The following is a 26,679-nucleotide window of genomic DNA, read 5'->3' on the forward strand; positions in this document are numbered from 1 at the left end:
ATGAATGTAGCGACACACCAGCAAGGAGCATAGTTATACCACAGGGAGGTATAAGACGCACATAGGAGAGGTATGAGACGATAAAAGTTAATACCTATACTTTAAGGTGGTCGAAAGCAGGAAAACGGGCTGGAAATTCGAACATAGCTCAATGACGAAGCTCTTAGTGTGCATGCCTAGACCGAAGTGCATCTACGAGTTTTCTAGCATCCACCTATTATTATTAATTTTGTATCAAAGGGTTGCAACAGAAATACTGGGTCAAGGAAAGACGGAGGTGCAGGTACGCAAATTAGACGAGCTTTGAAGCTACAAAGGACAAAAGAGAAATCTAAGGAGTGTTTGTGTATTAGTGGCGCATGAGAACGGAACGAAGACGTGACTGGGAGCAGCTTACCTATGTTTAGGTAATGATAGCAAGCAAAAAATAAACTGATTGCCTTAAATGTGATATTAACAAATTGAAGAAATCGGGCCATTTCATGTCAGTGGAAGATATGAATGCCCACATGGAGGATTTAGACCAACATGCTGATAAGAAAGGTTCTCTAGGGCTGGATCTGTGCTATGAACCGACCCTTATCGCGGCTAATCCAGAGAGTGTCATGGACAGGTAACGTGTAAATGAGGAGACAGGCAGTGGTGTACCGACTACGACTTAGTCTCGGGAATGATCTAGGAACGACAAAACCAACTGACAATAGACGAACAAAAGATAACCCGCGTATTGATCACAAGCATGTAAGCTTAAAATTTCGAAGTATTAAAGAAATCAATAGGAGCAGAATGCTTAAAAATAAATGAAAAGAAAATTGCAGAGGTCGTTAGAAACATGGAGACGCAGATGGGGGGAGACGCTTCCTAGAACCGTTTTTGCATGTAAGTAACTGGTATAAATTATGCAGCAGGACATAGGACAGATATGGCAGAAAAATTATTGCATAGGAAAGAGCATACCACGCACGCAGAGGAAATAGGAAATAAAGCAATCTATATATGAGTGTAGGCAGGTGTTTAGGGATCATCGAGAAGGCAAAAAGTTGGGATTACACAAAGAAGAGGCGCTCCTTAAAGGGAGCAAATACGCGGAAATAGAAAGGGTGGCGAGTGAGTCCGTGCGACAGGAAATTATATGCGCAAGTTAACGTTGATTGCATACCATTCGCAAAAGACACAACAGCGCACGAAAATGATTATGGGCCCAGGTAAGAGCAAATTGGCTAACATCTACAAGGGATGAAGATAGTAATATCTCAGAGGGATACGATTTGGTGCGGTACATCGCTGACGTTATTAGGGATACGTTGGGCACGAAAGCGTAGTTTACACTGAAGTATTGTTCTGAGCCATATGGAGCTTAGAAGAATTTCTTGCTGGGCGAGTTGGTGCATGTCTATGTTAGGAAGAGTTGCGCCTCGGTGTTTTTTTTTTTTTTCCTGTGTTCGTTCTTTCATAGGCGCAGCTCTTCCTCACATAGCCGTGTAAGCTCGCCATGATATTTTTTTTCCAATCCACCAAGCTCAGTAATTAGCGAATTTTGCCTAATTAACCTTCTGAATGATAACTCTAGCGAAAGATCTTGAATGCAAAAACTTGAAGCGTTTGTCCTGAAACATTGGATTCCTTGATCTTTGCTAAGATAACTAGTTTGTTTAACGTCTTTTCAGCCTATCTTTCAATTGCGCGAAATTTAAAACATACTACGTCACTGCCGGCTGACACGCCGCTCTATTAGAGCCCTCAAAGGTAAGTTGAACGAATTAGCTAGGGCTGCTCGGCGTAAAGAGATCAATGTTGACAAAGACCACGAGAGACAAAAGATCCATATTGAGGCAAAGCTTTGAGTTACATAGGTCACAACTCTACGCTGTAGGGAAACCGCTTTCATAGTTAACAGGCTTTGTTTTAAAGCAAAAAATAAAATTTCGCCGGGGACAACCTGTGCAGGACACGAATTTCAGCAGAGAACTTTAGTAGGAAGAAATTTTTCCTAACACGGTGTTCATCTTATAGTTATTCAAAACGTATGCAGTGTTTTCGAGTAGCATCCGCTCGCCTAGATATAAAGGTCACAAGGGCTACGGTAGTGGCATGGCGGGCTCGAGCCCTACGCATTAAACAGGTATGCAACCACCATTTTTGTGTTTGTAGACGGGCAATGGCAGTGCAGAAGCATGTGCGTATACTGAAATAGAGTGGACAACTTACTCAACGCAGATATAGCTCAAGGTTTCTTCCTCGTCCTGTTTATCGTACAGTGGGAGGCAGTATGCAAAAGAAAATAGAGCAAAAATACTTCCTAGCTCACGCTGATCACTACTGTCGGTTTTTCAACAACACGGCATGCAAGGTCTTGTTTTCGAAATGAATAGTCCGGGTTAGCAGGGCATCACCATGGTTACCATACCATATTTAGTACGCTCCACTGATACTGCAGCCATTGCACTTGCCAGCCACGTGGCTTTAATTTTCTTTTTCAGCAGTTTTCCACTATATAAGTAAGGACTTTTGAAGTGGAATCAGACGTCGCCAATACATGCGCCTGTGACATCAAGTGCAGAGGCTAATTAACTACTTTCATCATGAAGGGCTTCTCGAGCCTCACGATTATTCTCTTACTGGGCGTCTGCTCAGGACTTTGCCACGGTAACATTTATTTTACTGGTTACGCTGTAGGTAAATAGATAAAAAATTATCGCATTTTAAGGCGTATGCTGCGTCTCTTCTCTTTTGACGTCTGTATTGAAACTGATGCTTCACATGTAATTATGCACGTATTTAGCGAGACCGCGTAATTGACAGCACAATCATTGAAAGTTTTTAACTATTCGCTTGGTTTAACCATCTTAATTTGATGCACAATGAGCACAAATGACGGTGCTGTCGGCTTTTTACGTAATAAATGCGCAGTCAAGTAATATGGTTCACATATATCGAAAATATGAGACAATGCACACCGTTTACCCCGGTCTATGTGCTAGTTCCTCTTTTTTAACTTGATGCGGGTCGCATGTTGCTTTCGCTTTCGCAGATCACTTTTTTTTTCTCATGTGATTTCAAGTTCTTGGCCTAACGAATGGGTATTCTAACATTTTTCCAGGTTCTTCTTTTAATTTCAAGCTCTTCTAGTTAAACCATATTTTAGTCAGGTTGCATCACAGCCCTTTGATGAATTGACTCCTCAACAAGTCACCTATAATTACAATCACAAATGTAAAATTCTAAAAGCTTTTCTTCAACAGTCCTATAGTAGATCACGTGCAAGGCAACAAATTTTCTGTATTAAATACTACCTTAATGCGTCGCAAAACACATCTGAGAAAACAGTTAACAGTTCACGCTACGCACACGGTGCCGCTTTTCGTATAATCTCAGTACCTTACAATTAGTTGTTCCTGTCTTATTTCTGAAAGGCTCAAGTTGTGCGAACTTCACTTTTCCGAACATCCTGGACATCGGCAAGGTGAGCTCGTGTTCATAGACAGCTCTGTCGCAAAACACGTCTGCTTGAGAACTTCGGCATTCGTTCTTCCAATTTCACTTTGCTTGCTAAGTTTACATTTTCTATGTCAAAGGGAATTGCTGCTTACGTACAATGCTGCATTGTTGAACCGCAGTGTATTCACGACTGTATAGGGAATATGCATGTGCTGCCAATGAACAATTTGAGGCTTGTGATAACTCGAGCGTTAGTGGCTCTGATATTTCTCGTGTCCGCTTTTGTGCGAGCAACGTTAATCTTGTAAAATATGTATACTTTAGCAAGCTTGGCTTGGAAAGTATGTAGATAAGTCACGTTGCAGTCTAAGCGAAGCCGAAGAATTCACATGTGTTTTCGCGTACAAGTATTACATTTTAACAACGGAGACTGAAAGTTCTAAGGACGCAGTAATTGAGACTTCAAAAAAAGAAAGAAGAATGATCGGAGAGCATCACTGATTTTGAGGTAAAACCACAAAGACAAGCAGCATCAAAAAGAACAACAGTCATAATTTTAAAGCAAATATTTCCTTGCGTCTTCCATCGACATTTCCACTGCTGCTGCTGCAGCTGCTGCTGTCCTGCACGTGGCGTCAGGACGGGGTGCAGAGCGTGAAGTTACATGGTAGGATCGTGGCAGAAAGGAAGGCGACGTGAGAAAAACTCGTTTGGACCTTTCCACCGACGGTCGCCACAATGCCCTCTGGAGCTCCTTGAGCGACGGCACCGTGTCATATTGACATCTGTGATTATCCGTGATCCTAAGCCAAAGCATTCCATAAACTGCCCCGTTTACCTTTCTACCATCGTGCCATAACCCAGAGGGAAGGTAGGAAGAATAGGCAGAGAATTGGTAGGACCGACGCAGCCACGAAATGAGCGAATGACAGCCTTGTCCCTGTTCGCTCACAATTGCCTTTGCGGGCAAACTGGCTGTCAGTTTCGAGGTACGGTGACATACGTTCCTGCTATTTCTGAAAAATCAACGCCGTGCAAATTTGTCACGTAGACAACTGACGCACGGCGTGCAGATGCAAAGTCGTGGCCCCGTAGCGTCTAGGTGACAGTACGGGCGCGGTCGCGCAGGAAAAGACCACATCGGTGCCCACCATGGTAGCTTTGCGGCTACAGCATGTTAACGTTCCCCCAATTCACGGCACACGTTTTTCCATTTCGCCGCCATTGAACTGTGGCCGACAGGGCTGGGATTTCATCCTGCAACCTCGTGCTTAGCAGCGGAACACCATAGCCCTTAATTTTGTTAACCTCATACAATAGGTCGAATTACCCCAGCCATTCAAACTTATAAAGAATCGAGTACTGAGTAATACTCTATATTAGTCTTTGAACTATTATGGAAGAGCCAATTCATGGAGCAGCTCGAAATCTGCGAAAAGGTCTAGAACTGGCCAGCAAGATATCTGTGAAATCCGAACAGAAATTTTTCTGAGGCACAAAAACGCACGTCCAGTTTACGCGAACATAAAAACCAACATCGTCAAATCTCCGTTAATGGAATAGATGCATCAAATAAAACCTATAGTAAACCGCACAGTACTTGGACCTGCGAAGCAGCAGTGAGTAGTCGAAGTTGAAGAGATGACATGGAAGTTGATGGTGTAACTAGGAATGTAGTGGCAGTGACTTTCAGAGAGACCTCAAGGGAAAAGCGGCCTCAGAGGATAAATTACAGGCGCCGGTTCTGTCGTTTGTGTTCTTCTTCAGTCCTGGTTTTATGCGCCTTGCCCTGTACTCATTCAAGCATGTACCAACTAGCCCAAGCAAGAGTTTTACTTCAGAAGAATAACGGTACATTTGATGAACGATGCAGGTGATAGCATTTTGTAAAAACACGCGAATCAGTATGAATTGAAACTCTAAACAAAGAAACATAAGAGACCCCTATGACCGCATTTTGGTGTTGAAAATGTTCACGAATATATTTTCCTATATAATGAGGCTCAACCCGACTTCTATCAAAGTAGCTAACTGGACGTTTTAAAGCTGACTTTATGTTTGTGCGACAATTTATCAGCTTCATCACTTCACTCACGTTATTCAAAAGTCTATGATATATTAGCAATGCTTCTATATTATCTCCATAGATTAAAAAATGACGTCTCATTAACTAGAGAAAGGAATATTCACTGAATGAATGCTTTGCCTATGAGCAGAAGCTTTCGTCATAAAGCATGAGGATAAATGCTAATTACAAAGCGTGTCGGCGAGAGACACAAACTGCTCGTTGTTATTGACTGAATTTTTGCTAAAATTGTGGGCAAGGAGTGATGGTAAAGAAAATGGGACAGTGTCTCGACCGAAAATAATGAGGCTATAAAGACAACGGGAGATGTCTAAACTTTTGCGGCTTGCAAATTACGATGTCCATAACAGAAGCACTGTACGTAATTTCGTGATTGTGAGCTTGAACCCGCTTACTCTATGGCTACAAGTTAACATTGTGATGCAAAATTACCTTGCAAGGAATAAAGGGTAGTTGCATGGTAGTTACCATATTGAACCAGGGCAGTAGAATAAGTAATAGGGCCGTAATACTCACCGAGGCCTCTGATCCCGTTATGTAAAAGTCAAACCAAATTTAAGTAGTTTGGAGAGCATATAGCATGTACTGTGCAATCATAAACGGCACGTAATACATACTGAAAAAAGTTCCCAATTAGCGCATCCTCACCACGCTTCAGCATTAGGAATTAGAGTTGGGCAGGTCATGGCCATGTAATGTAATGCCTAGAGCAGATGAACTATGGCCTCTTAGCGAGAAAGTTGATTTTGATGAGCAAAGGCCGATAAGTCTAGCTGAGGCGATAGTCCTCTAACCTGTCGCTCTGCTCGCAGGTAGGGGAAGTAGAGAAAAGGAGAGGTAAGGGAAGTGATCACGATGACGGGAAGCGGGATCCGACTTGGACAAAAAAATCTGACTGGCTTCATGACAATCTTTGTTATCGCAATACTGTTTTCTCCGCTAGATTGGTGTAACATGATACTTCACAAGTTTATAGCCAAGCTGGCATCACTGTAAAATGCCTTACTAGTTTGTGCTGATAGTTTTCGCAACTGTTCTGGTGCTACTCTTGTGGAAGTTTCCCGTCTCTTCGGGACGGACTGTGATTGTTATCGATATTTTGATTTCTCTTTGCGAAAATTACCGATTCAACACTCCAAATTTTTTAACGAATGTTAAGGAGCGAAGTACTGAGCTGTAAATATGCTTTTTAGTGGCTTCAGTGGCTACAAGAGAATAAATAGGCGTTCAGCATCACATTCATTCATGGCTACCTTCATTTCGTCGTACTTACAAATTTGGCAAAATCGTTCACCAAAAAAAAAAAAAAAGAAAAATGGTCGCTACACAACGGTCAATACCTCAGAAGCTGCTGGTATCAGTTGGAGCCTTTGTGAGTTTTCAGTTTAGAATTAAACGTGAGGTGCGCTGCCGTAATTTTATTGTAAGATCATTAAAATCATGGATTTTCACCCCACTACGCAAAAATCCGGTGTTGTAGTCGGCGGCGTGACCGAATGATGGTACTAAAAATGGCCGACCGTAAAAATTAAAACCACATAAAAAATACACGCATTGACGTCACATTTCTTAGGATGGTTGCTCTAAAGAAACTAAGTTATTCTATTTGAACTTAGATTTAGGTGCACGTTAAAGAACCCCAGGTGGTCGAAATTTCCGGAGTCCTCCACTACGACGTGCCTCATAATCATAAGGTGGTTTTGGCACGTAAAACCCCATAATTTATTTTTTTTATTCTATTTGAAGATAATATTAGGTAAATTACGGTCTGGGCGGGAATCCAAACAGGGCCTCCGGGCTGTGAGACCAGCACGCTTCCTCGACAACTTGGTGGCTCCACGGTTCTGGATGACTAAATGCGTGCCTATTGCGCGCGTCATTGTGCACTTCACGTCGCAGCCAATGGGTAGGAGGTGAGGCCAGGTCATGAGTCTATAAAATATGCCCAGAAAATAAAAAATCATTTATGTCTCATTTAATGCCACCGAGCGGTCCTTCAACTTATGAACTGAAGAACCGTAGTGTAATTGGTAGTGTAACGCACACGTAATACGGCAGTTGTGAGTTCCGGTCGCTCTGGCGACCTGCTATCCTTCCGTACACTTTCAGTTTCCTTTCCTTTATGAGTTTCTAGATTCTAATTTCAAGCACAGCTAATGCCCCCATGCTTTCCTTGGCTTCAGTGCCTGTTGGCATTATATGGTTATAATTACCAAAATTGAGCCAATCTGTTTCCCTCCTTCTCACGTTTAGATGGTGTGATGACATAACAAATCTTGCGGCTATCAACTCGAGTCCCCTGACAAAACATAGAAGCAATTGAAAATCTCTTGGCGATGCCTTCAAGCTGTAGAGTGTCCCATCATCTGAAAAACATGTAGCGATTTTGAGTGAATGATGAACAATAGATAAATTTAGATAATGGCATAGTAGTTTCCGTATGCGACACGATAGTAATTTGCGCACTGCGTAACTTGAGAAAAAATGCGATGAAAGTTAGCAAATTAAGAGTTTGGTAGAAGACAAAATGTGTACAATCACACCGAATGTTAATTCGCTGTTTTGCTAGAAGTGATAAGGGTCAAAATGATGGCGCGTGGGATGAACATGCTGTAGAAGAGAAGCATTTGTTTATGTTAATCAGCTTGAATGGGTCTTACCAATTTGCCACATAACTCTAGGCGGATTTTAGAGTATCTTCAACGACTAAATGAACTTCAGCAATGCTGTCGTTACCCATAGAAATGCAATCTAAGAATAGAAAATTATTCACTATCTCTAACAAGCAATAAAAAACCACAAAACCAAACAAAGCTTACACCACAGGGATGAAACACTTATTAAACAGCACAAAATGCGTAAGAAGTGTTTAAACTTCAGGAATCGCTACAAGAGAGCCTTTGGAACCCTTAGGGCAATCCAGCAAATACAACTTCAAGGAAGCCCATATTTAGCTCCTGAGGTAACATCTAATGACGTCAATAACTTCTAGAAAATAAAGAATGCAAAAGAAGAGCTGGGGTGGGATTGATCGGTAAGAACTGTTTCTTATTGTAACGCCTATTTATACCTATTCAAGTATTCAAACATATAAATATTACCAGTTTGCTTAGACTAAAAGTGTCTGATGTGTTTTATTTTGTATCAAGTGCCTGAAGAAATCTGGAGATCTATGCACCGCCAAAACGGTAAGTTAAAGCTTTTATGATCTGTAGAAGTAGATCATTTTATGAAAATCATTGTTGCCACGATGTCCAGCTCGGTTATTGTAACTGGACCGGCAATATATAGGTCAAGTGCTTTCCTATGACGTGTTTTCATTTGTTTTACAAGAGGAAGCTTGTTCCAAAAAAATTATTAAGCGCCTATGTATTTCTTGAAATCATTCAGGAATAAAACTTTGCAAACTGGCACTAAATACTGTATTTCGTATTAAGCAGACATAGGAATGGTACGTTGATTCAGTTTCGGAAAATATATGTTTAACATACCGCCAACGTAAATTCATTTCTGTTTTATTGAATAACTACCTTAACGTCAAGCAGAACTGAGAAAGTAATTTCCCCATCTTTCTAAATGACAAATCATTTGCGCAAGATGAACTTTGCTAGCTTAAGTGGCATACTCGAATGATTTCGCGCAGGTCACAACAAAGGTGGCATTTTCTCACAGCCTTTTCCTGCTTGTATTCCCTTTGCAGGACGGTATCGCTGAATTCTTGTCAGACCTTGGACGGGTAAGGCGGAAGAAATGCACGCTATTCATGTATAAGCACCTCGTTGTTTTTCAACTGTTTGCGCATTGCGATTCATATCAATTACGCACTGCTAATTAATGCATTGATACATCTGCAAATATTTGTAACTTTCTAATGAACAATATAGCATTACACTATTCGACTAAGTCTTTGAATCGAATAGTCACTATTCCTAAATGAAAAAAAAATACATATATATATATATATATATATATATATATATATATATATATATATATTTTAAATAACCTGACTTATGCACGCTCCGACGCGAATCTGAAGCAGCAATGAGGCTAATTTCGCCTATTCTGCAGTGGACATACTGAACAGGAAGTTGCGTTGTGCACGGTGTGTCATTAGGGAGTCAGGCCTCTTTATCTAAACCGCAATTATTCCTATGGACATTTCACTCATGCATGACATTGGGCAATAGTATTGTTTGGTAGTATCTAACAATAACCCACATCGGACCGTAGCTGGCAGCCTCTAACTGCACGTGTGCTGGCAGAACACTGTTACATTCACGGTATTCCGATGTATACGACACATTGAGCTTGGAGTAACTATTTTCTGTATTTATTCCGGATTGCACTGCGGCTGTTTATTTATTTATTTATTTATTTATTTATTTATTAGTGTCCTTATTTTCAAGGCCATCTGTGGCGTTGCAGAAGGGAGTAAACGTAATATAAGCTCACACATCCTTATGCGTATAGCAAATAGATGCTTGAGCAATAGTAAACTAAAAGACATTACGCGAAAAGGCTAGGCCACAACAGTCACAAGGAAAATAAAACATAATACTACAAAGAAAAGGCAGTACAATCAATGTATATGTATTTGGAAAATATAAACCGCGCAATAAAATCTTGAACTATAGTTTTCGACAATGATAGCTGTAAAATTGTGAAAATGACGTTTTTTTTTTTTTATTTGGCGAAAATTTCCTTCGCTGGATAACGTTGTGGGTGCCTAGTAGTTTGAAGAAGGGTCCACCTTAAACTCTGTTGCTCTTGTCGATTCTGACTTACAGCAAGAGCATACATTTTGTGAACTCACCACGAAAGCAGACATGACATTTGTGGTGTTGAATTGCTGGCCTCTTGAAATTCAAGCCGTCTCTTAAAAAGCTATTCGGTAATGTCTTTTTTTTTTTGCAAAAATACGTTCTACTGCAACTGATACTAGCTATCACAGCGGAAGTTCATGCAGTAGTGGCGTGAAATCGCTAAATATGAATACGGACTCAGACACAGATTGCGTCTTACACTTACCAAATAAATGAAATTTTAATGTGAGCGGAGTGAGCAAGAAAAGTGCTGAAAATTACGGGCAAGTGGAGACGCTTCTGTGGACTTGCCGTACCTGCTCATCACGACGCCACGTATTTTCACGGCGCCTTCCACGAGTGCTGAGCGTTTCCAAATAGCAAAAAAATCTGACATTTTACTTGAAATTCAAGTAAACTTGCTTTATTATGCATGATATGGGAATGAACTGGAAGATGGGACCTGGTAGTGATGCCATTGCAAACACAATTTCGGAAATAAATTCAAGAAAGCAATTTTTGGTTCTTCAATATAGAAAAAGTAACCACCTTTTATTGCAAAATAAAATGCACATTGAATTTGAAGAGACACTCTGCAGTATTTATATGCTTGTGGTTAGTGTGATTTTAATAAACAAGCCGCTTACTATTCGACTTTCGCCATCCTTAACTGAAGCGGAAGTCACGGTGAACATTTAGTTAAATATATGGAATAATGCACTAGCGCATCATTCAGAAGAGGCAGATATTTAACTGGATCATGGCGACCAGCAAGTTCCACCTAGAGGTATCGGAAAGCGCTAACAGTAGGAATGGCCCTACGAGAGAGATATAAAGACACAAGAAACGCCAGGATGCTGATATAACAACGAGAGGTCTAGCGTAAACACAGCATACCAGTAAAGTAAACACGACTGAAATCTGTCGTTTTATGATTCTTGGGCTGTGGTTGCCCCCGTGGTGTCCTTCGATTGAAAGAGTTAGTATGCTGTAATAATACTTTGCGAGCAGTTGTCACTATAAGCAGCTTCCCTTCTAACTAGTTGTCATTCTATGCAGTTCCCATTGAAAAACGTTGCCGTTCTAAGCACATATGTGCGTTTGCGTTTTTGGTCGAAATTTTCGTGGACGGGAGCATTCGCTATGGCTGACGTCTCAATAATCAAATATTCTGTCATGACGTTAATCAATTTCGTGTTCCAACAAAGTTACAAATGTTTACAATGCTTTGCAGTGCATATTCCAAGGCCTGGCCACCTTCGATTTGGCATCTCAAACATACTTGCTCTCCGAGTTCGTGAAGTACCTACTGGCGAGAAATGATTTCAGTAAGTCTGCACCTTTTTATGCAATGTCTAAAGATTAGCCCTCTTGTGCAATGAACTTCAAGTTCAAATGCGAATCACGTTTTGAACATAACAACAAAGCTCACGTTTTGCACATAACAACACCGGCGGAAAACCTAACCGTATTCTGACTAAACTGAAGATGTCACTGGGTGTGTCATTCATGTAGAAGTAGTGGCAATTATTTTCCGAGTCTTGGGGGGCATTTCACTGTATCATTCACTGTTGGATGTGTTCCCTGCAATGTAAGCGTTCGCGCAACAGAGGACTGGGGTGCTATGCAGGATGCGTGGAGCATCTTGCTCGCCTGAATTGACTCGATGGCAGTTAGTGAACAAAGATGGCGCGGAACTTGCCAATGCAGCAAATATTAAAATGTCGAGATAAGGAGAACTGTGTCAACAGGTCTTCGTTTGAAACACTGAAGACTGGGCAATTTCATGCGCCAGCGCAGTTTATAGATGCGAACTCAAATGGTAATATCACAATACCCTGACTGTCGCGCTGTCCATAGACAAGCTCGGCGGAAGCCGCGTTCCAAGCGTTTCTGGGGCGCGCCACAGGCCTGCCTCTTCTTTTGGGCATTATTCGTCTGTTCATCGTTCTTTCGCGGTAGAAGCCAAAATCTCATAAATTGCGAAATATTTTGGGGCACATTCAGTGCAAACCCTGAACTAGAGAAGCCAATGAAACCAGAAATGCGCCGCGGCTTGATTTCATGCCTTGTTATTTTCATGCCTCAAATTTTTCGAATACGAATCGAGCACCAATAATCAGTGCCGAATACCGAATCGATGGCCGCATAATGAAACGCTGACGCACATATGTATAGAAAGAATATTTCTTTCCGTATGATTAGTTACGACGCTTGTAATCACTAGTGACAAAAACGGAGGCTGCCATCACGAATAATTACCATCTGTTTTAAACAAAATATCGCTAACACATGCCTTGTCGCAAACAAGTTCTAAGAATGAATGTTTGCTGTGCGACTACACTTCCACACACACTAAATAAGTGCTCGGTAAAAAAAAAAATACTTAATAGTGGTGTAAAAAAGATCCTGAATGACTTGTATGCGGTAGACCGATGTAGCGAGATCCGTTCTAAGTAAAGCATTACTAATTGTAGCTTAAAGCTTAATGAATGGCATAACTTGTCTGCTAGTTGACCAGAATGCAAGAAACACGAAGGCTACCACGGCGAAATTGAAAACACTGCTTGTATTACCCATTTTATTTCTGATCGCTTCATAAACATTTTTCTTTGTTTCACTTCTGCCAAAGCGAAACTTTCCGAAATGAAAATTTCCGAAACCTTGGGTAACAGGTCAAGACGAAAAGCGTTACTTTATTAGTCAGCTGTTGCAAAATGTTTTCTTAGTTTCTACGTTCTTAAGGAGCGCATAGTTCAACTTCGAATACCAGTAGCTAGTGTCCAATAGCAAATGATATTCGAAAATTTGAATATTCTCCCACCCCCGCTGGATACCATTGGCTCATTCATGTGAGGGCGTCGCCAGACCTCGTGAAAATCCAGAACTTTGACAATATTTGCCACCACGCCGTTTTAACACTTCAGTATTTGCAATTTATGCCCCCGGTAACTTCCTTATGCAGAAATTAGCATTACTGCAGGTCGAGTTTAACATACTCGCAACACCGGAAAATTTGACAGCCACTGGACGCGTCAGTGTACTTGCTGCATCGCTTGACACCGTGTCCACCATAAGACTCCGAGTAGCATTGGCGATTTCTCTACAGCTTAGAGCTCTACATTTCCATAAAATTTTCGGAAAGCTGAGTACTACAGCCGTACTCGCTTACCGGACATCATTGGTTATTAGGCACGCTAGCAACGAAGAACATGTGTACATTTTTTGAAAACTGGATAGTGTAAGATGAATTACTGTGTTTGCATGGGTCATAAGGATATTGACCTTGGAGGGCTCCAGTTTATTTTTCACTTCCTTGACCTACTCTAAAGATACATCTCAGAGTAACACCAAATCAGTTTATATAGATGCAGAATTCCTGAAAAACTCCATTTTCGGTAATATCGGGGTAAGTGATTTACCGCAGAAAGACAACATCAAACTTCAGATCAAACTTCCGTTCCTTTCTTTATTTCCTTTTATTTATTTATTTAACTTCGTGCACGTACCAGCATCACCAATATGCGTCAGTGTAACTTCGTGGATCTCAATATGTTTTCTTCGGTAACCGAGGGGTGGCAGCGGAGCGCCTGAACAAGAAGACAAGCCCAGCAGGTTTCTAGAACAGTGCTCAGTGCGCCGTGTTTCCGCAAGGAGCACGCGCTGCCAATCTTTATTTTTCTTGTCTTCCGCGGCCGCCACTAAGGCGCCGTACAACAGCGCTGACCTTAGCGTGTCTGCGTTGTGGCGTCGGTGGACGTTGCGGTTATTTGTATTTAGGCCGACGTAGCGCAGTGACAGTTCCCACAAGTTGCTAAGTCCAGGCGCTGCTTTCTATAGAGAGCGATGTGGTCCACCTTTGCCGATCAAAAAAAAAAAAAAAAGATTAAGGAGACCCGAGCTGAGGCCAGTCAAAGTTTGTTATCTAACACCAAGCTAGTGCGGGAATTTGAATATGACCTACCCGTTTTTCCTTCTTGCGTATTTCGCTCTCATACCAAGCAAGCTTTTACGGTCGGAGGACTCTTTCTTTATACCGAAGCTCTGTACCTCTAACGCCCAAGAAAATTTTCGTGTCGTTCTGGTAAACAAAAAACGTGGGCTGAACGCGGAGATAGTGCAACGCCGGGCCGACCCGCGGCGGAAGTGAAGCAGGCGTTAAGCAGGTACTCCCCATACGTAGGCCAATCCCAATGACAGTGCAATGCCGGGCCGACCCGCGGTGCAGGTGCAGTTCGCCATTAAGGAGCCCACATACACAGCTCAGTTGGTTATCCTTCTTCACAGAATGCAAGGGCACTGACATTTTTTCGCCATTGTGAACGGGTAATTTACTATAAAGCTCGAAATTATTTTTCTCTCGTGAGTATCCCTCTAACAAGCCCCCCCCCCCCCACCCACCGGTCCCCTACCCCTCTCCGATGATGTACGGTCGACGCGGCCGATAGCAGAGCCCGCCACCTCTAGAATGCGACCCTTGCTGAATAAACAATTGCGGCATGTCATATTTTGGATAATTAAACAAATTATCAACCCAAGAACTCCGTACACTGGGGCCGCACCAGTAAAGCTGAAACGTACGGCCCCAGTGTTTATCACTGGGTAAATCCTGGCGGCTCATCGTCTTTCTTTATTATCGGTTACGTCTTTGTAGCTCCTAAATATTTTATTCATTGTTAATTAAACAAATAAATATTGCATTTGAGGTAACTAATTCTTTCGATTGCGCAATTATTTCAGCAATTCATAAAGGGTATGATACTTGATTGCTTCATTGATAAATTTAATTAATTATTTTAATGACGTCTATGAACGCGGGAGGGGGGCACCAGTGCGTTCGCTCGGTCGGTAGCGCTGAGGGGCGCCAACGAGCCAGCTGTGGAAGATGACGACGTCGCTGCAGCTAATCTTGGTGATGATAGTTTTTGTTCTTTTTTTTACATGTGGACACGATACTCGAGAAAACAGCCCTCAACAGCTTCGCTGAAAAAAAATTCGAAATACTCAATTGAGGCTGGAGCTGTTGGAGTGAAACAACGACATTGCGCATCAGATTTTGTCGCATTTTGGCAGCCGCCAAAAGAATATTTTCAACTGTCTTAACCATGCCTGAAAGCGTTGTGTCTGCGCCGATTGTCTCGCTATATGTCACCGGAGCTCTTATATAGTGCTCCCTGTGGATATTAATGAGACAGCTCTTCTCTCCGCCACATCCCTGATAAAGATAGAAGTATCTCCAGAGGAGCGTTTGCGGTAAGCGCCCAAAAAAGGGGCACAAATAAAGAATGAGACACGCACACGCGCACACTGCTTCCGCCATGCATTCTTTGTGTCTCGTCTTCTGCACGCCCTGCCGCGAATATCACGGTGTAGCAGCTCACCCTAGCCACCACCTTTTAAAGGAATAGCAAGATGATTGTCTCCAATACGCACTGCAGATGCAATTCTTATGCCTAATTTTCCATTACGTTTCCAGAAAACTTCATAACGCGGACGTATGTTAGCGCTGTCTGTCTAAACTATGTGGTCACATGTTGAATTGTTATATAAACTGTTTGTTATGGCAGAGCCCTCATACCGTGTTCTTCCATCAAAAAATTATTACTTCTGGAAATTTACCAATAGGTCTTCGTTAAAACGATGCCTCTTTCCGTATTAATTTCTTTGTTGAACATTCATGTAACCTTAGCAGCTTGCAAAATAAATAATAATCTACGCACTTTGATCTCATCTATAGGTATCGCAATATTATTTAGGCGCCCATTTATTTACAGGAACGCTGTGCTTGTTGTTTCAGGTGCCGGGTCATCGTTTCTCATTGACCTTTGCAAGAGCATCAACGCTGCGACAGGAGGTGTCATCAAGATATCATGCAGTGCCGTGAAGTTTAGCAAACAGGCGGTGTGCGGAAAGCCTATTGACATCAAGCTTGTAACAGACACTCCTTTCGCCACGGTAAGAAACAAAGTATTTTTCTCAAGCCCTGTCCCGTGGGCCTTCTTGAAGTTCTATGCCTCGGCCCCGATTAGAGATAGCTGTAAAGACGCAGGCATTACTTCAACATTGCGTACATACTGTGCAAGGCACTGCTACTATTTTCTTCGTGAACGTGCAGCGTACGTGGAAAAGAAAACACCACTGAAATGTGGGCTTCCGCTGCATATTTTCTCTCTTCATCGCTGTCATTTTTGCATTTCAAGCTAATGACACCGAACATTTCACACTAGCACCCTGACTACTGCAGGCGGTAGGGATATTCTCTGGACTACATGTGTGCTGCTAGTGTCCTAATAACAGAAACCGTAGCGCAGCACACATATGCCGAATTGCGCCTTCCGCGACGGCAACTCCTAGCTTTTTGCACCTGAAGAAGCGCCTCGGCGCGTTTGCGGCTTTGCACATCGCAGATGCACGAAGCAGCACACCCAGACACTTGCTTTTTTTAATGATGATAATTTCATTCTAGAGCTGTCAAAGAGCATGCATCTTATTTTGTGAAGATAACTAGCATGAGAGGCAAATTAAGCTTTCTTCGTTTCCACTTGTGGTACATCTCGCACTGCCGGCCTTGTACTTGCCAATGAATATGAGTGCGTAAAGTAAACGTTCTTCACATTGAGTAAAACAGAATAAGAACTGTAATTTCGCAGACAGTTACATGGCACGTAGACGCCGGTTTTTTAGCTCTGATGTAATGACACTTTCCTAACATTGTGGAGCGAGCAAGAGCATTGAGCTTCCACGCTGTGTTTGTTCCCTACAACGAAATCGAGAGGATACCAACTTCTTCGCGCTCCTCACCGTCAGCTCTGTCTGCAATTTGATTGCCGATTACATCGCAGTATCCCGGCTTCTACTCATATAATATGTCATGGCCTGTGCATATTGCTTGATGGTAGCGTAATCTAATTTCTCACGCCAGTTGTTCATGTGTACCACTACGCTTAGCTGGCAAAATATGTTTTAGAGCTGCCTTTGAATTAAATATATCCCAGAGGTAGTGTTACTGTTGATTACCATAAAAATTGTGCTATGGAGGGCGACAAGTTCTAACCCTGCCGATACTGTGAAGTGACTAGTATTTAGATTTTGCACTTAGATGTCGGCGGAAAAACATCACACCATAGGAGCCCCTTAGAGTCAAACAGCCCTCATTTCCTATGATGGCGAGGTTGGTCTGGCTACTCGTAATGGGTTAGATGCAAAGCGTCGTGCGTCAGGGCAAATGTCGGCAATTATGATTACTTTCCCACTCATAGAATGTAGAGGTGCAATGCTGGTTGCCGGACAAACCATGAAATAGACAGTTGTCTTGCTGCAGGAAAGAAACGAGGTGGGAGAGAGGAGCGTGACGAGGCTCCAATGCCTGAAAATGCTTCATCTCGTCCACATGCCTAAATAAGGAGCAAGGTGTTGGGAATGGAGCCGAGAAAGGTGCCGAAGATGAGTTCAAGGAGTCTCTGCAGTGATTGATATACGTACTGATGAAATGATCCCTGGCGATATCAATCATTGCGATTCTTGAGACGCATCACTGAAGTGCAGAACACCACTGAGCACCTGGATGTTCTTGCCCTCAAGCACTATGAGATTTTAGTTTTCAGTTCTTGAAAATATTCGAGTGCTGTAGCTCAACAAACTCGATCCGTACAGCTGAAACATGCCTTTTCAGTCATAGTTTTGAAGAGGTGATTATTCTAAATGAGTCTCTTCCCCAGGCAGGCAGCATGAGAGCTCCTGGAATGGCCGCCATCCACAATGATGACTTGAAATTCATGGATTCTTCTCTAGGAAATATGTTGACCATTTATACATACCGAATATGAAGTTATAAATTTTTACGAGAAAGTGACTAACAGCATTTTCTGTTAAAATGCTGAGGGTTTCTATCTGGAGATAGGCACACATAAGCGTTCTCGCCGTTTGTGATCTTGCGCAGGCCTACAAATGAGTTACTTCTGAAGACCACATGCGTTGTCACCGGCGTACATCGGCCAACTGGCTCAGTTTGGTAACGTTTCCTTTAGCCCAAATTGAGCGTTATTGAAAAAAAAATACTGGGCTAAAAAGCCACCCTGAGAGACTGCTTGACGCTGCGCTGCTGGGAATTTAGGCCATTTTCAATTAAACCAAACGTTTCATAGGGTCAGATAGCTCGTAATTCATGAAAACGTTCGGCAGCCATGACTAGCCAGTGTTAGCAGCCACGATGATGTCAGTGATGGCTCCGTGAGAAACATCATCACAAGTGCACTCTAAGTCTAGAAAAAGCGCTTTGGAGAGGCGCTTGGTCTCTTTCTATAGATGCATCAAAGACCCATAATTGAGGCACTAGTGCACAGAGGAACGGCCAAGTTAGAACTCTGTCATTGCGTCTGAATTTGCACTGTAATATTCGAGAAACCGCTCAAGGCATATGAGCATCGCCAATCTCATTAAATTCCCAACACAGCTTGCAAGAGCAGTAGGCTGATATGAAGTTAGCTCTTGTGGAGGTTTTCCATGCTTTGAGAGCAAATGGCTGCGCTTCGTCCAGAATTAACTACAACGTCCCTCCATGAAGCGCCGAGATGACGTCTAATGATTTTAGTCAAGGTGGCCTATGTTGGCATACGTTTCATCGTCATCTCAGGGAGAACATGAACGCCTCTATACCGACAGAGGAACATCCGGATGCCCCATAGCGAAAGGAACATGCATGGTGCAATCTCTCATGAAGAAAAATTCACGCAATACCTGATCGTGTACTAGCACCTGTGATTATCTTGCAAGCGTTATCGGCTACATCAACTTTTCGACGGCTTTAATCGAGAGCCAGAGCCTTAAAAGGGTAGCGTTGCTGAGGAGAACAGCGAAAGTTCCTCATATTCAAAACAGCGCATCCTGGAGATGCAGCGAGTTGGGCTTATTTCTATCATTCGTTTTCGCATTTGTCCATGCGGCATTGCATCTTTTTTTGGCGCGCGCCATAGCTCACTGAGGTCGAGAATTTAGTTTTTGCGACTGTCTCTTTCTCGCGCGACAGCGTACTGTGTGAACCCTTTCTAATTAACTGTCTAAGCCAGTGCGAATAGATCACCACGAGGAGCAATACGTTGCAGCATGTATTGAGTCCACAATCACTTCTATGACACTTGCAAGGCTGCCTTCGCGATAGATTTTATAGACGCTTGAAATCGTGACCATTCCGCCAAAAAGAAGTACTGATTTACCCTTCTATTTTTACAAAAGTAGAACTATAGTCACGTTTACGCGTTTCTAAGTCAGAAAGTAAGTCGCCACTTGAGGTAAGTTATTGTTTCATTGAAATTATTAAAGGCATCTGATATGTGGCGACGCTCTCAAAAAATTAGGCGAAGGTATAACTCGGCTAAACCAAAGTAGGCAAAACGAAACCTATACTTGGTTGTTGCTTGTTGGTAATGACTAATGTTTACCCAAGCTTTACCACCCTTAAACTATAAAGCTTTCGCTTTGGATACGTAGGTGCAGACGAGTTAAACCTTTGCATATTCTTTTAAATGCTTAGGCAAAGATTAGACAGAAATGCAAGACTCGAAGACAAATGGTTTATTCAGGGGAAATTTTCCGGATAGCTACGAAGACAGTCTTGTGATCAGTGAACTAATTAGACGTGGTTTCCACTTGCGCTACGCCCAGCTTAGTCGTGGCCGTTTCTCGTTGAAAGACGAGGTCTATACACGAGTTCCACTGCGTTCTCGAAAGTGGCTAGAACAGGGTGAGATCAAGAATAAACTTTTGCTGCATAGACCGTATGAAGTCTTGGTCATTGCTAGGGCTCTTGTTAAAGCTTCCCACGACTACAAGTAGATCATCCGTTAGGTTTGTAGTGGATATGGCACTGCCTACAACCCGCAAGGTCTTCTCGTGATTAGCCATTGGGACAATGTAAACACTTTGCGCGATTAGGCCACGGTCTAGACGGATACAGCACGAGTCACCATCTTTACAAGGGATGTCAGGATTGTGTACAGCAGCCTTTAGACCTTATTTAGCATATACGGTTACACCAGCGTTGCAGCTTTGGTCTGATCGTTGAGCCGTAGCGACTCACTGAAACCATGGCAAGGGAAGTAACGTAGCCGGGTCTAGTTCAGTTTCGGTGAGGACCAGGACATCTGCTGCTATAAGTAGCTAGTCCTTACATATATACTCAACGTGAGCCTGCATAGAGCGAAGGTTCAAGAGAGCTACGGTGCAATGGTTATCCTCGGTCGAGAGCAAAATTCTACATCAGTCAAACACCATGTCTAGGGGATGCTTCTCGAAGCGTTCAAACTCATCGGCTAGCTCACGGTGAATGTTGCGCATAGAGCGGTAGAACTTGTGATCTTGCTCCTTGTTAGTGAGGAAGAGTCTGTGCAAGCTAGTGGCGCGGCTAAGGGCAGCGTACACCAACTTCTCAGGGTGGCGTTTGCAGTAGTCATAGACGATCGTGTCAAACGTTCCGCCTTGAGGCGACGCGCGGCTTCGTCACACCTGCAGCTGAGTGACGTCATGGTTGTCGCGTGGTTTATCCTCAGTTCAAAGTCAACATTACTCGGTCCGTGGAGAAGCGACGGAAATGCGTAGTAAAGCTTTCGCTTTAAAATGACGGATTCCTGACATAGAAAGGTGCAGGTTGGGATTAGAGGAAACTAACATTAGAGCCTTACCTTGTTGCACTGTTGTAGAGTTCCCTAAAATGGGTGATGAGCATCGACGAGTTTTGTAATTATCCATGGACAAGAGCTTGTCATTCGAATATTTCCAAATGTCTATTAGTCTAAACAATTTAGTGAGAACAACACCGTGCACCTCTTGGTATATTGGTCTTTAATTGTTAATCACATCTTGCTATTTTCTTTGGGCAGCACGTAGACCACTTTGCAGCAATATTGAATGGACGAATCTCTTTTATGCAATTAGGGGTACGCATGTAACCCTGAACAAACAACGAACGGGGAACGTGCATTTTGAATAGCCCGCCATTGTTTCGCATTTTAAACGTTAAAGATAACAGCATGTGTCTCACTTGGGACCTGGTCGGCTGTAAGACTTTGCTACCTTAGCGTTGCTTCTCCGCACTGCCTTTATCGTGTCTAAATTATGTGGGTGCATAACACTTTACCGCCCGGCCCGTTTTTATGAACAGTTGATTTTGTATTCTCCCACTGTCAATACATTTAGGGTGCGATCTTGTACGCGTTCCAAAGTCGAACGGAGGCGGTCCGTTCTTTAAGTCACGAAATAGGCGGTCCGTTCCGTAGCGTTCGTCCGATAGCAGACGACACGGACTGATTGACAGCAGATATCACGTCACAATTGACGTCATGGCGTTCGTCACGGTTCAAATTGACCAATGGTGTGCGGCTCGGTGGAACGGACCGCCTCCGTTCTATTTTGGAACGCGTACAAGATCGCACCCTTAGTGTCCCTGCTCACGTTTGATGTTGCTGTTATTGTTTCCTTTTGAATTCCAGTGCTTGAAGGATACTGGACTTACCTGCGTCCAAAACAAGCCAGTGGATGTGAGGACACGTTTTCTCTAATCGTCTTTCCTCGTATCAGGCGTGCACGAAAAAGCTAACTTAAAGCGAGAGCAGACGCCCCTGCGCGTTCTCACTCTACTAGCTTTGTATTATGATGCTCGCCTCAGAGACGCGCTTTGACTACGCACTTTTATCTTTCTACGCGACGATATGCTTACCCTTTTCCTACCACTGGATATGACCTCGAGTGTTCCTGAGCAAATGCAGTGCACGCGCTTCTACGCTGTCGAGATATTCAAGTTCGTCCACAGCTGTTGGAAAACCTATAGCTTTTCCACGATGAGGGGGAGATAAAGGATGAACTGCCCATCGCAATTTTCAACTGCTTTCCTGAAGGCGTCTTTTTTTATTAAGTCGAAGCATATTCAGATGACTCAGCTTACGGCGACCCGCGCGGCACTACGCCATATCGAAGGATATTTCTTTCCTACGCTCGAGTATGCAAGCTTCACATCTGCAGTTTAGACCAAGCTGATGGAAATTACAAAACAAACCTGACTTGTCGTGCAAAAAAACTCACGCTGCCAGGAAGTAATTCCTAGATTAAAGCAAAAACTTTTTTTGTTTTGTAGTTATTATGCGTGTCGGAAAAGTTGGCATCACGAGGGACGCCGGCTACATCACCTCGCTTATGCAAGCAGTGCAACTCAGAAATCGGCCGTCTAAAACAAACGAATATTCAAGGAATACAGAACAATGGCGCAAAATTTAAAAAGTCGGAACGTGCAATAGCTTGTTTGAGTGGAAGTTGAAATTACCTCATTGTACGCGATTTCCACTGCAACTAATGAAAGGTCGTAAAAATGTAAGAAAATCGCACTGAAGCCACTTTCAGGTCACTTGTAGTTTGCCTACTTTTGGTGCACTCGCATTCGCTTTGAGGGCACTCGAGCACCTCATTGCACGCACTACGAAATTCGAGCATCAGCGGAGAAACTACAAGGACCAGCTTGTCCAGCATTTCTTTAGTTCACTCTGTAACACAATTTCGATATTGCAAACACAGCAGCAGTGGACTACAAATTACAATATATTTTGAGCTCAAGTGAGGGCACATAGATGAGATTATATGGCACTACTCTCGTTCTTTATTCCAGGAGCCAGCATTGCTCGGAACCCTAAGAGTTTTGGCGGTAAGTGTCTCTATCGTTACTATGGTTATTAGCTGTCGTTTACTAGGCTGAACCAGATAGACCGAACGTTTACCCAAGTCTTTTACGGATCGTGCACTTCCTAATTTCCTTTTCCGCTCAACAAAATATTCCGTATGGAGTATTTCATATCCGATAGCCGGACTATGGTGGTGGAAGACCATGCAACGATAGTGCGTCGAAAGCTGCCAAACTTCCCTTTCCACTTGTTTGCTTCTCTTCGCAACGCAGGTTAACATGCTCGCCCCTCTCGTGTATTGTCCAGTGCTCAACGGACACATCGTTGTCTTGGCCTCCAAGATCGCCACGGCGTACTTATTGCACGAGCTTTCTCAGAAGCCATGCAATGCGTATACGCATCAGTGGCATCTGGTACTAGAAGATCCGATAACGCAACAAGATCCTACACAGTGATGAGTCGTCGTGATTACGCCCAAACCATGCTGCACTTGCTACGTATTTCGAACTGGTCGCCGCCTAAAAGGAAAAGCTACTGAATATTTGTTGCACTACCGACGAATGGAGGCACCATAGGGTAATTACAGGATCGATGTCTATGCAGTAAAGCGGTAAAATTGTGACGACTATATTCTGAGAATACTGCTCAAAAAACCCCAAACCATCTGTGGATGAAACACATTGTATGTTGTTAGTGACGTCGTTAAGAATCCGCCAGAAATTGTGCAAACACATTTGAAAGTCCCACTTTTCGTTGCCTGTGGAGCCTGAAAATATGCCTAGCCTTGTTTTTTTTTTTCGTGCCTAAATGAAAACCTGTGCGGTGCGAAAGCGATGTCTTCGTCGGTTTCACGGACGTTGCTTGAAATACGAAAGCAAGAGCTACGCAAAAAAAACCTCGGCATGGTGTTTTCCATTGTACTCTAAGCTCTCTGAAGCCTAATTGAAAAGGATTTTACTTGTTCTGATTGAAGAAAGCATGGCCCAGGGAGTACACTTACATATGTATGTGCTGAACGCATCATTTCAATGCAAAACATTCCTTCACTCACACCAGGCACTTTTTGACACGTAAGTAGGTTCCTGTCTTGCATGCTTTCAAGCTTATCTCATAAAAAGGAATTCACGAGTCGGGAGGTTGGATCGAATTTCGGGCGCTCCCTTTGGGATCGGCACAAGTCGTAACCAAACTGGCTGTAACGTTCCTTTGACGGAGTGCACAAAAAATGGTGATGTCATTGGTGATGGCGATGTCATTGTCTTCGCCGTGGTCGTCATATGACTCCTGTTGTAACGCTCACCTGATGCACACACACTCACTCTATGTACGCAACACTAGTGGGTACATCTGGCAAAACTTTGGAGAACTTCAAACTTTGTTAGGTGGCAAGCTGCCTGCGAAATGCTTTGCGCTAGCTTTATTCCGACAGCGCCCGGGATCAGCACGCTTTATTTTTTTTTTTTTGTCTAATTCCTCGTTCACTTTTCCAGTGTCTCGTCAGCTACGTTTTCACCACCGCTCCCGCGGACATTGTGACACAGCTTGGCTGCGACTTCGTGACCTTCTTCGCCAGAATATTTGGACCGGCTGGATACATCACCTTAAGGCCTTTTCTCTGCGCGTTTCAAAAGGGCCTCAACATCAAATGTTCCACTTTGACATGCTAGAGTCGCCACTGTATGTCATGGCTCTGCATTTAAATTTCCCTCCGGGTCTGAAATAAAGATCTGGTCGCCTTTGAGCAGAGTTCGCTTTTCTAGACATTTCTCGAAGAAACCGGCAGTCATTAGCTGTGCACACGTTACGATACAGTTGTCGTAAATCGCGTCATGTATAGTGCACATTTCGCTAGTTGAGAACTTCAAAGGAGAAGTGTCTTATAATTTTAAGTCCGTAGTATTTATGTCCCAACACCCAATATACCACCTGCATAGATTTAGTTTAAATATAGTCTTTTGATATCACCTGCGACAGTGTTGTTTTGCTTTTTCGGTTACAAAGGGTAGCGTCTTGCAAATTGCAATGTCCCGAGGGTTAATTACCAATATTTACTTATTCATTTCAGTTATTCAATTTCGGGCGCATGATTAATTTTGCGATATTAAATCTAAGCGGCAGTCATGTCATGTTTGCTTAGGAGAAGCGTAGCACCACTCTCGAGATACCCATCCTTAAAGTGTGCTACGAAATACGAACATGGATTTTAATTTAACAGTTCCTCAATAGGAAAAAATTACACGCACTTATATAAAATACTAAGATGAAGGCAATAATTTCACTGTGACGGATTTCATCACCAAATATGGCAAACGTGGCATTGCATCACGTCGAGCCCCATATTGCCTTCGGAAGCAAATACTTCATTTGATGCAAATAGCACGACACTACAGTAGCGCGACAAATTAGAATTTGAAGGTCAGTCAGTGCACTAGCGGCGACGTTCAGGCGACAAATGATTTATATAATGGACGCGTCAAAGCCGCTGCTTTTGCATCCGTTTTCAAAATGTACTTTATGCAATCATTACAACAAACGCTTCAACCCTTTACCAATCCTGAACCTCAGCCTGGCAATGACACTTTTTTCATTGCGCAGGCCCAAGATAGAATGAAGGTATGCCCTTTCCCACTGAGAGGCACTTTGTCACACTAGCGCGACAATCGACTCACAGTCTGCCAGGCATTTGTGCCACCGAAGCCTACAACACCAGTCTGGTGACCATCATTTTGCGAGTCTTCGTGAGATGGGCCGCTGACGAAAGCCACGCACCGACCAGATTGCCGCAGCAGATGCGCTGCATGTATACTCAGTCACTCTAAGGATAGACGAAAACGTGCTTCCGAAGTTAAAATATACGATCCTGAACTGTTGCAAGCCACTGGTATAGAGTTATTTGGCCGATGTTGGTTTTGTCTAACAGCGGGCATACCTACAGCCACCGAACTCGTGGACTTACAGAAACGGTGAGCTTAACTAAAATCCCGGTCGCAATATTGTAAGCGCTGCATGATTTCCCTCCTATGGAAACAAACCACGAGCGGTGGACGTATATCTGCAAATCTATACGAATGCGACGCTGTAGTAAAGCAGTTTTCAAACGAATGCACAAAACTGTGGCGCCATCTATCGCAGGAGCGGATATTCGTAGTATATGACCTCTGATATCTGAGAACGCACCTGGCTTGCCGCGAGCGCTGCAAAATCTAGTAATTTTATTTCTCATGGTCGGGGTCTCCCGAGAGCGACTGACCTAGATAATTTTTTTCCTGTACATACTTCGGAGGCTGACTGGCGATCATGAATTCTTGCTTCTTTTCCAAGATACTGAACATTACCTTTGTCTTCTGCATATTAACCTTCAACCGCACTCTGGCAGTTTCTCCGTAAAGGTCCTCGATCATTTTTTGCACTTTATCTCAAGTGTTGGTGAACACGATAACGTAGTCAAGGAACCGAAGGTTGTCGAGACATTTGCTGTTGATCCTCACTCCTAAGACTTCCCAGTGTTATAGCTTGGATGCTTGTTTAGGGATGCATCATGCAACCGCACAAACAAGAAAGGACAAAGAAGAAAACACACAGGACAGGCCCGTTGTCCTTTGTTGTTTGCGCGGTTACATGATGCATTCAAATATCGACCACCAACTAGTCCACCTATCCCTGTTAAATTTGTTTAGGGATGCGGTTA

The 26,679-nt window shown here is 43.1% G+C and overlaps 1 protein-coding gene across 1 annotated transcript; it reads left to right on the top strand.

Annotated features, from left to right (window-relative positions):
* The first annotated feature begins 2,504 nt into the window (after window positions 1-2,504).
* LOC126526182 (uncharacterized) lies at window positions 2,505-24,732 on the top strand. Its single transcript, XM_050174124.2, has 9 exons — window positions 2,505-2,646; window positions 3,414-3,463; window positions 8,674-8,712; window positions 9,225-9,260; window positions 11,564-11,657; window positions 16,127-16,284; window positions 21,813-21,860; window positions 22,979-23,014; window positions 24,482-24,732. The coding sequence occupies exons 1-9, from the start codon at window positions 2,583-2,585 to the stop codon at window positions 24,656-24,658; spliced, it is 702 nt and encodes a 233-aa protein (XP_050030081.1). The 5' UTR covers window positions 2,505-2,582; the 3' UTR covers window positions 24,659-24,732.
* Window positions 24,733-26,679: the final 1,947 nt, after the last annotated feature.

Source organism: Dermacentor andersoni, chromosome 8 (genome assembly GCF_023375885.2).
Source record: "Dermacentor andersoni chromosome 8, qqDerAnde1_hic_scaffold, whole genome shotgun sequence".
In the NCBI taxonomy this organism is placed as follows: domain Eukaryota; kingdom Metazoa; phylum Arthropoda; class Arachnida; order Ixodida; family Ixodidae; genus Dermacentor; species Dermacentor andersoni.

Bases quoted from the DNA above. Each gene is read 5' to 3' on its own strand.
- LOC126526182 (XM_050174124.2), top strand. From the start codon at position 2,583: ATGAAGGGCTTCTCGAGCCTCACGATTATTCTCTTACTGGGCGTCTGC. The intron at 2,647-3,413 runs GTAACATTTATT...TATTTCTGAAAG, and splicing joins CTGCTCAGGACTTTGCCACG to GCTCAAGTTGTGCGAACTTC. The intron at 11,658-16,126 runs GTAAGTCTGCAC...TTGTTGTTTCAG, and splicing joins ACTGGCGAGAAATGATTTCA to GTGCCGGGTCATCGTTTCTC.